Source organism: Podarcis cretensis (assembly GCF_951804945.1).
Source record: "Podarcis cretensis genome assembly, chromosome: 7".
NCBI lineage: Eukaryota > Metazoa > Chordata > Lepidosauria > Squamata > Lacertidae > Podarcis > Podarcis cretensis.
The window spans coordinates 7,845,665-7,858,512 of record NC_137176.1 but is presented as its reverse complement, the minus strand read 5'-3'; the positions used below and the strand labels follow the sequence as shown (position 1 = coordinate 7,858,512).

At 44.0% G+C, this 12,848-nt stretch overlaps 1 protein-coding gene across 1 annotated transcript in view; it reads left to right on the top strand.

Annotated features, from left to right (window-relative positions):
- The window catches only part of DGKH (diacylglycerol kinase eta), a 106,667-nt gene that overhangs the window by 62,011 nt on the left and 31,808 nt on the right, over window positions 1-12,848 (top strand). Inside the window, exons 13-21 of the mRNA XM_079983474.1 lie at window positions 678-763; window positions 1,892-1,988; window positions 3,868-4,144; window positions 5,196-5,312; window positions 6,277-6,408; window positions 7,367-7,484; window positions 9,057-9,167; window positions 9,312-9,408; window positions 10,861-10,968. Coding sequence (XP_079839600.1) covers window positions 678-763; window positions 1,892-1,988; window positions 3,868-4,144; window positions 5,196-5,312; window positions 6,277-6,408; window positions 7,367-7,484; window positions 9,057-9,167; window positions 9,312-9,408; window positions 10,861-10,968 — 1,143 coding nt within the window. The remainder of the gene's footprint in view (window positions 1-677; window positions 764-1,891; window positions 1,989-3,867; window positions 4,145-5,195; window positions 5,313-6,276; window positions 6,409-7,366; window positions 7,485-9,056; window positions 9,168-9,311; window positions 9,409-10,860; window positions 10,969-12,848) is intronic.

Sequence of the window (12,848 nt, the reverse complement as noted above, 5' to 3'; positions counted from 1 at the left end):
GAATATCTCTTTCATTTTTTATTTACATAGCTCTATGGGGTTTCATCTATTACCGTATTTTTCGCTCTATAACATGCACCTAGTTTTTAGAGGAGGAAAATCCGTTGGCATGCCACCCGTAAGCATTCCCTCCATAACACGCACAGACATTTCCCCTTACTTTTTAGGAGGAAAAAAGTGAGTGTTATGGTGCAAAAAATACGGTAATCTATGGAATAGTCTTAGGTGATCATAATATAATCATAAAATTGATCTGTTACATTGTTCTGTCTATTAATAGAACAGTATTAAAATAGTAAGTGCTTAATACCTCAAACTGAGATTAGCTTTTCTCAGCATGGTAGAAACTTCATCAGACAGGCAGGAACGCTTGGTGCTGACAGAATCATCAGAGGGTGTGACACTCAATTCCTCCTTTGCCTGTGCCTCACTAGATTGTGGCTTTCATATTTTTTAAAACCGACCTATTATAATTTTTCTTAGTTCACCATTTTATGCTGGAGTTAAGACTGAGAGCGTTCTTAGGCTAAGAAAACCAATAACCGCAGATACATCTAGCATTACTGTATAGAAGGCAGCTTTGGTGGATGCAGAAAGGGATGTTCCTGTGTGAGATTTGTTTTTTTACTTCAACACAATCACAGGTAGAACATGAATAATCATTTCTTAATTTTTAGATGTCTATGTACGAAGATTCAGTTGCTGCTCACCTAGCTAAGATCCTTGATTCTGATCAGCACTCTGTTGTCATATCATCAGCCAAGTAAGTTTTTTTTTAAAAAAAGTGCACATCATAATATAGTGTAGAGCAGTTTTGTGTTACATCTTTTTTAATATGCATGCAAGCATGAACTTTTACTTGCACACTCAAATTTGGACTCTTGCCCGATTCAGATGTTACATGCAAGGGTGCTGTAGGTGCAAGAGCAAAGTTATGGTTCCGCTGCGCTTTCATGGTGGATTTGGAATTGTGATTTCGGCTTGTGGCAGAGTGCTTGTACAACAGTGCTTCACAACAAACTGTGATGAACCTCGGCTGACAAAAGAATGTCAGGCTCATTAGAACTGTGGGTTAAACCACAAAGCCTAGGACTTGCCGATCAGAAGGTCGCTGGTTCAAATCCCCGCGACGGGGTGAGCTCCCGTTGCTCGGTCCCAGCTCCTGCCAACCTAGCAGTTTGAAAGCACGTCAAAGTGCAAGTAGATAAATAGGTACCGCTCCGGCGGGAAGGTAAATGGCGTTTCCGTGCACTGCTCTGGTTTGCCAGAAGTGGCTTAGTCATGTTGGCCACATGACCCTGAAGCTGTACACTGGCTCCCTCGGCCAGTAAAGCAAGATGAGCGCCGCAACCCCAGAGTCAGCCACGACTGGACCTAATGGTCAGGGCTCCCTTTACCTATATGCCCCAAAGAGGATTCCTTAGGCTTCAGTTGTGTACAGTTGTGGTTCCAGCATCACCTACCGATCTGGAGTTTCACCTTTTCTGTATTCTCTTCCACACACACACACACACAAACTGCCCCTAAGTCTCATGCTGCCACTGTGCAGGGAGAAGGGGGATTTGAGAAGGTGGCAGTGTCTTTGCTCATTCTTGTGTGGTGTCCTTGTGAAGACAAAGGAACCCCTTCACTTCTCTTCCTAGCTCCCCACCACAACGGGTCTGGCCCCAAGAAATATGGCAAGAAGATAAGGGAGCAGGAATCCAGATGCGCATGGGCTGTGAAATCTCAGGGCCGTTGCTTGTGTGATAGAAAGTGCATGGCTGTTAGGCTCTAAATGGATGTTCAATGGGAACAGTGAAACTATATTACTGCCTCAAACAGAATTGATATTCCAACATCACCACTTCCCTTTCTCTTTGCCTTGGCGTTTCTGTCTCTTTCATAAAAGGATATTATGTGAAACTGTAAAAGGCTTTGTGGCTAAAATAGGAAAGAGCTGTGACAGACCCATGGAAAACGCGGAAGCTGATGCTATGGCCATTAAAGTAAGAATTAAGCTTTCCTTCCTTAAAAAACCCCTCACTTCAAATGTATCCGTGTTAGAAATTTCCCAGTGTTAAGATTTGCTTCTTTGTATAAATTCTCAAAATGATTTTAGTAAAACACTTTTTAGTAAACTCTTGAGTGAAGTCAAGAATTGGTTAAATCGGTATTGTATTCTAAATTGGTTTTACTTTTGGTTTTCCTAAGTTTCCTTGTGAAGTTCATTCAGAAGGCGGAGTAAACATTTTTACCCCAAGTTCTAAAATAGCTTTAATGAATACCGATGTTGTACAGTTTATTATGTCTGTACCCTGCCTTTGGCCTCCTAGAATGCAACAACAACAACAATGACTGGAGATCCATATTCTTCATGACAGAAAATTGATGAAGGGAAAGAGAGCAGGAAATATCAAAGCTCCTAGTAGGCAGCCTTTTGGATGCCTTAGCAAAGTCCCAATATGGAGGGACCATTTGTACGGGGCAAGAAAGCTGGAGGCCATGCCGTCAAAGGGGACACTTGGTTACTCTTTGGGCAGTGACAGAGAAGCGGAAACGTTAATCTGCTGGATGGGAGAGCCTGAAGACCAAACGGCTGTGTAGTCTAGACCTAGGCTTCTCTCCTAAGAGAAGCCCCGCTTGCTGCCCAGCAAGGCAGGGCACTTCTCAGTGGAGGTGGCCACCATGAATCATTCAGAATGAATGCCACACCAATTTTCCAGTGATCGTCTCTAATAAAACTGGTGTGGCGGTTAAGGTAGGGCAGGGCGGGGACAGGCCTGCGAACATGAAGACCCAAATCTCACTCGTGTGAGAAGGTTTCGTAACAGGAGAACCTTCCTTTAAACCAGGGGTGGCCTTTTCGAGCCTAGAGGGTGCATTGACCGTTGGGTCAGCTCTACAAGGGCCTTACGCCAGTACTCATACCACAACAGATGTACGCACACACAGAGACCCACACAGAAACACACACAGAGCATAAACAGTGTCCACACATACAGGGTGCCACATGCACGCACACACACTTCCCAGTCCTACCCACACTGAGTGACTATGGTTTCAGGATTGGCTCCCGCATAAGTGTATTTTCACACACACCTCGACTCTAGATAGTTGGGTTCCTGGAGGGTTTCAGCAGTGGCTCCTGCAGCCACCATTGATGACGACTGGTCAGTGTCCTCTGAGAAGCTCTGATGCTTCACCATTGGTCAGGAAGCATCTTGGAGTTGGAGCCCTCTTTCTGGAGCACTCCAGCCAATTCAAAATGGCGGTGGCTCGCTCAGTGATGCTGCAGAAGCCAATGACGTTGCTTCCAAAAAACGTTGCTTTGAGGTGTCCCATCCAAAGAAGATTGGCAAGTTAGACTAATGGACTATGCTGAAATGGCAAAGTTGATGATAAAATTAAGAGGAAGAGACGGCAATGAGTTTAAGGAATAGTGGAAGGTGTTTATTGCATATATACAGAAGCAATGTACACAGGTTAATACATTAGCAGGGTTTTAAGTTTACTTGTGATTTTACAATGAATGGCTAATAGGTGATTTAAATATGTGATAAATTTAACAATGGACATGCAGCATGTTGACAAATAATGGAACCAGGGAAGGGATTAGAGGGAAGTCAATTTGTTTTGTTTTGTTTTTGTATTGTTGTTGTTTTCTTATTTTTCTTACTTTTGGAAAATCAATAAAATACTATTAAAACAAAACAAAAAACATTGCTTTAAAAATGAGAAAACCGTAGTAAAATCATTGACATTTGTCAGGGAGCTGGTGGGCTGCTTTATCGTCAAAACAATTGCTTAGTGTTTATTTAGCCTTACGTATGAATGCGCATTTCTTTTTTGTGTGTATTTCTTTCCCTTTGTCTGTGACGTTGTTAGTGTTCAGAGCTGAACGAGAAGCTCAACCTGTTGCTTCAGGCCCTTCACTCTGAAGCCCAGGTTGCTCCTGTGTTGCCGCGAAGCACTTCTCCCATTGCAGAGGAAGCGGCTGAAGAGTCATCAAGCGAAGAGTCTCTGTCCGATGCCAAGGAGCCGCTGACAGAGAGCAACAGAACATCTGCCCCACACCAGATCTTCAAGCCACGAGAACAGCTCATGCTCAGAGCAAATAGTCTGAAGAAGGCTCTGAGGCAAATTATTGAGCAAGCAGAAAAAGGTGTGCTTCTGGAAAACAATCTTGCTTATTAACTTAACTTGTGACACTTTAAAAAAATTAATCCCACTTACTACAACACTAACTACTTGTACAGTGGTACCTCGGGTTACATACGCTTCAGGTTACAGACTCCGCTAACCCAGAAATAGTGCTTCAGGTTAAGAACATTGCTTCAGGATAAGAACAGAAATTGGGCTCCGGCAGCACGGCAGCAGCAGGAGGCCCCATTAGCTAAAGTGGTGCTTCAGGTTAAGAACAATTTCAGGTTAAGAACGGACCTCCGGAACGAATTAAGTACTTAACCTGAGGTACCACTGTATGTTTGATTTTTTGTTGTTGCACTTATAACACAAATAAAGTATCTAACAGAATGAGGAGGGAGTACTCAGGTCTCAGTTGCATGGCAAACTACTATTTAGTCGCAAATGCCTCTTCTTTGGGAAAGGTGTTTGAGAAGGTGGTGTCAGTTCAGCTGCAGAAACTTTGAGAGGAAACTATTGCAGATGCCTTCTGAAAATTTAATACTGCTTTGCTTATCTCTCTTTTACCGAGAGGGAGTACAATAATACAGTGGTGCCTCAGGATGCGAACGGAATCTGTTCTGCAGCCCCGTTCGCATCCTGAATGGAATGCAAGATGTGACGGCGCATCTGTGCGTGCGCGGGTCGCGTTTTGCCGCTTCCGTGTATGCGTGTGACGTCATTTTGAGCGTCTGCGCATGCGCGAGTGGCGGAACCCGGAAGTAACGCGCTCCGTTACTTCCAGGTTGCCGCGGAGTGCAACCCGAACATGCTCAACTTGAAGCACATTCAACCCGAGGTATGACTGTAATAGTAAATGCACATGAAAAGAATGCACAAATTTCCCATAGTGTTTTCCAGTAAAAACCAAATGTGTACATCCACCTTAACGTTCAGGAGATATTATTGGGAGTCTAGCAGTACACTTTCTTTATATTTTTTACTTGCAGACTTAACTCTTATTTAGTGATACACGATAGATTTCAGAAATTTGAATAATAACACGGACACGTACTTGCCTGCTCTTGTAGTTGTAGATGAACAGAATGCCCATTCGGAGGTGCAAATAAATCAGTCGTCGGTGAAGTATAGTAAGGAATTGGATGAATCCAAAGAAGAAGATACAAAGGAATCTGAAGCTCACCCAGGTCAGTAGCCAAAAAAGTAGCCATTGCTTAAGGATTCTAAATAAGTCTGCAATGAGTCTTTTTCAGTAAGGCTTACAGAGGGAGAGAAGCTCATACTTCCTTTTTTTTAATAAGATATTTATTGAAATTTTCCAGAATAATACATTGTAAAACAACAAAAAAGAAACAAAAAAAATACAAAAATACAAAAAAAATATAAAAACAACTAAAAACACATAAAATTTCCCTTTACCTATTTTCTTTTAACTTATTTTCCGGACCTCCTCATACCTCCCTTTCTTAGATTCCAATTCAAATTATAAATTCAGCAAATCCTCACCATTAGTTTTTGCTTATTTCAGAACCTTATTTTCCATATCTCTTAAGGCATTACAGCTGGAAACCATTTAATTTCTGTCCAACATCATTCTAACATTCATTAATTTTACAATATTTCTGCAAATAGTCTTTAAACTTCTTCCAATCTTCTCGAGAAGCTCATACTTCCATACTTATGTCTAAGCTTGTTATTTCTCTGTGGAGTTCCCACTCCTCTTTTATCTTAGCCCAAGCATGTGCATGAATATTCTTGATGGAAGCTCCAAGACTCTAGGGCCTCGTATAGAAGATGTCCTTTGTTAAGGCTCTTTCCATCTCATTCATCAGCTGGAACCTTCAGTGGGATAAACCAATTGCTATTTACCCCCTTGCTTTCCTTCCTGCCTTTCCCCCACGGCCCATTTATTTAAACCTCAACAAACAATACACAGGGCAGTGATATAAAAGCCAAATGCAAAGTCACGCAAAAATATATCACCAAGGGCGACTGCTCCACGATAAACAAGCAAACTAATAAATCGCAGACAGAGCCTTTTTCGAATAAAGAAAATGTGCACGTATTGCTTATTTATTCATTTTACAGGTAAAAAAACTCGATTTATTTCTACTTAGGGATATGTGTATATATTTCTGTCTCTCTGAATAGTTAAAACTGCCCCCAAATCTCCAGTTGGACGGAGAAGTCGCATTCCTTCACATGCAAGTTCTTTTTCAGCAACAACCTGCACGGCCAGCAAAGAAAACCTTCCAGTACTGAACACGAGGATAATTTGCCCAGGTAACAAGGATTTTAAAATTCTCTAGTCCATTGCCTCGAGTTTCCAAAAATATACTAGTGCAGTTTTTCTAAGGACCTGTCAAATGAAGCTTGGTTGTTAACATCTTTCTCCCATTTTTAAAAGAGCTTACACATTGCTCAGGGACGCGGGTGGCGCTGTGGGTTAAACCACAGAGCCTAGGAGTTGCCAATCAGAAAGTTGGCAGTTCGAATCCCCACGACGGGGTGAGCTCCCATTGCTCGGTCTCTTCTCCTGCCAACCTAGCAGTTCGACAGCACGTCAAGTGCAAGTAGATAAATAGGTACCACTCCAGTGGGAAGGTAAACGGTGTTTCCGTGCGCTGCTCTGGTTCGCCAGAAGCGGCTTAGTCATGCTGGCCACATGACCCGGAAGCTGTACGCCGCCTCCCTCAGCCAGTAAAGCAAGATGAGTGCCGCAACCCCAGAGTCGGCCACGACTGGACCTAATGGTCAGGGGTCCCTTTACCTTTACACATTGCTCAAGCCTGAGACTTCAAGCTATGACTTTGTGATATGAAGTGCACCTGGAGTCTTAAAATAATAGAATCAAAGAATTGTAGAGTTGGAAGGGACACAAGGGTCATCTAGTCCAACCTCCTGCAGAAAGGAAACTCTGAAATGATGGCCCAGAGAGGTTGGGGATGGAAAAATAGCGGGGGTTGGTATAGTTTTGCTGCTTCCCATCTTCCACAGATCCCATTTCTCCCCAGGTCCTTTTATTTCCAATGTTTCCCATAGAAAAATGGACACCCTGAAAAACATTCAAAACCAAAACAACCTCATATGAAATATTTCCGCTTTTAGAACGAGTGAAATGCTTTTCAGGGTAATGTTTTAGCTACCCACTTCTCGTCCTCCCTCAAAATGATTTCTAATAGCTAAGATAAAACGACAGTATTGGCTAATAGTGACATGCATTTTCCTGTTTTCCCATCAGGTCTAAGAGCAGGTCTGGCAGCTTCCATTGCAGGGAGTTCTATTATCAGCAAAATGTTACTAGCCAACATTGATCCATTTGGTGCTACGCCGTTTATTGATCCTGATCCAGAATCACTGTAAGAAGGAAAATATGTTTTGCTTAATCCTTATAGTTTTCTGTTTCTCATTTACTTGGGCAGTCTTATTTCTCTCTCTATACCAATTTAATATCCAGAAAGTCATGCCACGAACGAAGGAAAGTTTGAGTGATTTTAATGGATTCAAAAGTCCAAAACTCTTAAGTGAAAAATTGTTTCTTAAAAATAAAAACAGCAGACCTACACAATTGTAGAGGGATGCGGGTGCCGCTGCGGGTTAAACCACAGAGCCTAGGACTTGCCGATCAGAAGGTCGGCGGTTCGAATCCCCGTGACGGGGTGAGCTCCCGTTGTTCGGTCCCTGCTCCTGCCAACCTAGCAATTCGAAAGCACGTCAAAGTGCAAGTAGATAAATAGGTACCGCTCCTGCGGGAAGGTAAACGGCGTTTCCGTGCGCTGCTCCGGTTCGCCAGAAGCGGCTTAGTCATGTTGGTCACATGACCCGGGAGCTGTATGCCGACTCCTTCGGCCAATAAAGCGAGATGAGCGCCGCAACCCCAGAGTCGGGCACGACTGGACCTAATGGTCAGGGGTCCCTTTACCTTTACCTTTTACACAATTGTAGTTCCCAAATGAGGTCAGTAGGTAGTCAGCTGTTCTATCTTCACATTGTCCCAGGAAGACCTGATAAGTGATGTGCTACTGGGAGCCAGTATGGTGTAGTGGTTAAGAGCGGTAGTCTCGTAATCTGGGGAACCGGGTTCGCGTCTCCGCTCCTCCACATGCAGCTGCCGGGTGACCTTGGGCCAGTCACACTTCTTTGAAGTCTCTCAGCCCCACTCACCTCACAGAGTGTTTGTTGTGGGGGAGGAAGGGAAAGGAGAATGTGAGCCGCTTTGAGACTCCTTAAAGGGAGTGAAAGGCGGGATATCAAATCCAAACTCTTCTCTTCTTCTTCTACTTGAGTTTTGGACTTGAGTTAGAACTTCAGCTGTAGCTACCTTGTTCCTCCTTCACACACTTTCCTCCGAAAACAGTTTTAAGAGCAAGGGGGGAGACAGGATTAACAAGAGCAGAAGGTCCCCTCAAGCTGTGCAGCCATCCACGCTCTGTTTTTCTCCTCTCCCCTCAAGAAAGGAATGGAAGGGGTTGGGAATGGAGGGACAAAAAAAGAGAGAGAGAATCTTCACATCTGTTCCGTGAGCAGTTGTGTAAATCAAAAGACCTTCACGGTGGACTGCCCCAACTCTGCAGCACCTCTGTCGTCGTGGGGGATTGCAGTGGGCAGTGGGTTCAGTGACAATCAGTTTCCCCACCTTATGCAAGAAGATGTATTTTCCAATGGCAGAAACCCAAGGTATTCTTCCCAAAAGATGAAGAAGGAGGAATGGCCAAATATTTATGTAACACACAATTCTGTTGCTGTCTCATGGTGTGTGTGTGCATGTGTGTGTGTGAGAGAGAGAGAGAGAGAGAGAAAGAGAAATGTGGGGAATTAGTGTAGAATCAGTTGAAAAACTATAAATGTGTCATTGTATACTTGTACATACAGTCATTGCAATCAACCATCGCTATGATAAGGTTATAATACAGTTGCACATTTGTCTACAGGGAAGGATATTCAGAGAAGTGCGTCATGAACAATTATTTTGGCATTGGATTAGATGCAAAGATTTCATTAGAATTTAATAATAAACGAGAAGAACACCCTGAAAAATGCAGGTAATTGAGTCAGAACCAAGATTTTAAATAGAAATATTTTCTGCAAACATGTATGTAATATCTTTTTTTTAAAAGTTGCATCTTAGCAGTGGTTATTGTGTGAACTATACGTCTGGGCATGATCATTTTTCCTTTTCCTTTTAGAAGCAGGACAAAGAACATGATGTGGTATGGTGTACTTGGTACTAAAGAATTACTGCAACGGACCTACAAGAATTTAGAACAAAAAGTTCAGCTTGAGGTAATATTTATATATCCCTAACTGCATCCCTGTCAGAGTCGGGTTGCAGGAACAGAAGGCTCCCTCCCCTCCCCCAATCCCAACAGGCCAGTCCCTTCATAGGTAAAGGTAAAGGGACCCCTGACCATTAGGTCCAGTCGTGCCCGACTCTGGGGTTGCAGCGCTCATCTCGCTTTATTGGCCGAGGGAGCCGGCGTACAGCTTCCGGGTCATGTGGCCAGCATGACTAAGCCACTTCTGGTGAACCAGAGCAGCGCACGGAAACGCCGTTTACCTTCCCACTGGAGCGGTACCTATTTATCTACTTGCACTTTGACGTGCTTTCGAACTGCTAGGTTGGCAGGAGCAGGGACCGAGCAACGGGAGCTCACTCCGTCATGGGGATTTGAACCGCCAACCTTCTGATCGGCAAATCCTAGGCTCTGTGGTTTAACCCACAGCGCCACCCGCGTCCCTTTCAGTCCCTTCATACTTTTGTTTTATTTATTTATTATTTATTATTATCCATTTCATTAAAAAATTACACCTCATGATTGAAAAAAAAAATAGCACTCAAAGCAATTTTTTAAAAAAGATTAAATCTTAAATTCAGGGAAAATTCACAATACATCAGAACATACAACAAGTTAAAATACTAAAACAGATTAAAATTCACATCAGCGTTTCTAAGTGTATGAAACAAAATAAAAAAACTCCTTCCAGTAGCACCTTAGAGACCAACTAAGTTTGTTATTGGTATGAGCTTTCATGTGCATGCACACTTCTTCAGATACACTGAAACAGAAGTCACCAGACCCTTATATATAGTGAGAGGGTGGGGAGGGGTATTACTCAGAAGGGTGGTGGGAATGGGTGATAGACTTAATGGGTATGGTAAACCTGTTGACAACTGTTAACGACTGCAATTGGTCTTACAGGAAAAAGCAAGGGGTGAGATGGCTAAATTATCATGTATAATGAGATAAGAATCATGTATAATGAGATAAGAAATTATCATGTATAATGAGATAAGAATCTCATTATCATGTATAATGAGATAAGAATCCAACGTCTCTATTCAGGCCAGGTCTCTCCATGGTTTTAAGTTTGGTAATAAGTTGCAATTCAGCAACTTCTCTTTCCAGTCTATTTCTGAAATTCTTTTGTAATAAGATAGCTACTTTGAGATCTTGTGTAGAATGTCCTGGGAGATTGAAGTGTTCTCCTACTGGTTTCTAAGTGTATGGGTAGCCTTGCATACCCAGGCACCCGAAATAATACAGGGAGGGTGCCTGCTTAATTTCAACAGGCAGGGAGTTCCAATGTGCAGCCGCTGCCCCACCAAACGGTTTAATGGGTATAGAAAATCTGTGCTACGTAAACTCAATGACCTTTAGGTCCGATATGTAATTAAAGGATACAGCAAATTATTTCAGGGATCATTTATACAGTTGTTGTTTTTATGCATTTCAGTGCGATGGACAATACATCCCCCTCCCAAGTCTTCAAGGCATAGCTGTTTTGAATATCCCAAGCTACGCTGGGGGGACTAATTTCTGGGGCGGAACCAAGGAGGATGATGTAAGCAGGGTGAGGGGGGTTGTTTCTAAAAGTGTTTTTGCCGCCAATGTCCTGTGAAGCAGGATTTCTGCTGGTTCTATTGACAGTATGTTCAGGTTTGACATCTCCAGAAAAGCAATGACAAACCTAGACAGCATCTTAAAAAGCAGAGACATCACCTTGCCGACAAAGGTCCGTATAGTTAAAGCTATGGTTTTCCCAGTAGTGATGTATGGAAGTGAGAGCTGGAGACCATAAAGAATTGATGCTTTTGAATTATGGAGGAGACTCTTGAGAGTCCCATGGACTGCAAGAAGATCAAACCTCTCCATTCTTAAGAAATCAGCCCTGAGTGCTAACTGGAAGGACAGATCCTGAAGCTAAGGCTCCAATACTTTGGCCACCTCACGAGAAGAGAAGACTCCCTGGAAAAGACCCTGATGTTGGGAAAGATGGAGGGCACAAGGAGAAGGGGACGACAGAGGACGAGATGGTGGGACAGTGTTCTCGAAGCTACCAGCATGAGTTTGACCAAACTGCGGGAGGCAGTGGAAGACAGGACTGCCTGGCGTGCTCTGGTCCAGGGGGTCACGAAGAGTCAGACACGACTAAACAACTAAACAACAACAACTCTTAAAATGCCTACATATTTGTTATTTCTTCATATATGCATAAAATAGTAAGGCTTGCGTCACTCTGCAGTTCATCAACCCCAGCGTGATGACAGAATGACAGGCAGCAGACCCCTTCGGAGAGAAGGAAGCTGGGTACGCTTGCCCTGGGCCTTGAAGCTGGCATGGGGGGCTCTGCCAGGGGCCTGCTGGGCTTGGCATTTTTCCCAGTCGACTTGGGGACTTAATGGGTGAAACACCCATGATTGTTTGTATGCACTGCAAGTCTTCGATTTGCATTGCTGGTCCAGACTTGAATAAAATGTGTAGCGTCAGACGGGGGGCCAACTTGAATAACATTTGGAGGGGGGGCAGGTAAGCCCCACGCCACATAATCAATCATAGAGAGATCACAGAGAGCCAGTGTGGTGTAGTGGTTAAAAGAGGTGGACTCGTAATCTGGTGAACCGGGTTCGCTTCCCAGCTCCTCCACATGTGGCTGCTGGGTGACCTTGGGCCAGTCACACTTCTGTGAAGTCTCTCAGCCCCACTCACCTCACAGAGTGTTTGTTGTGGGGGAGGAAGGGAAAGGAGAATGTTAGCCGCTTTGAGACTCCTTAGGGTAGTGATAAAGCGGGATATCAAATCCAAACTCCTCCTCCTCCTCCATATGACACAATCAACTTTGGGGAGGCCCAGCCCCCTCAAATATTATACTAGGGGGCCAAAGACCCCTTAGCCCCTAGGAGTTGGTCAGTTCAGATTAGGCATTGGCATTGTGGTTCATCTGATGAGCAAGGAACCCAGAAAAGCTCTGTATAGGCCTTGCAGGCAGCTTAGGTGAGCAGCTTAATGATGGTGAAGTGCCCCCGGCCTCGTTTAAAAGACGGTATGGCGTGGGGAAAGCTGTGGGGGGATAGGCAAAGGGGCAGGTGAGGTGTAAAGAAAGCAGGAAGGGTTGGTCAGGTGTAAAGGGAGGAGAGCTTGGCCAGGTTGGTGGGTGGGCCGGGTCGGTGAACAGGAGCGTGGCAGCCCCTAAGCGTCTAATATACACACTGTAAGAACTTTTGCTGTTTTAAAATTGAAAAAGTTGCAAAATATATAACAGTAGGGTTCTTTCAGCCACAGGAAAACTGGGCAAAGGGGCTGCCCCAACTGTTGATGGTCAGGAATCATGGAACTGTAGGGTTGGAAGGGACTACGATGGTCCATCCCCCTAGAATGGCAGGGGGTAATGGCTGTAAAGTGCCCCAAGGAATGTGGGGGTGGGGGTTGCCCCCAACAGAGTGC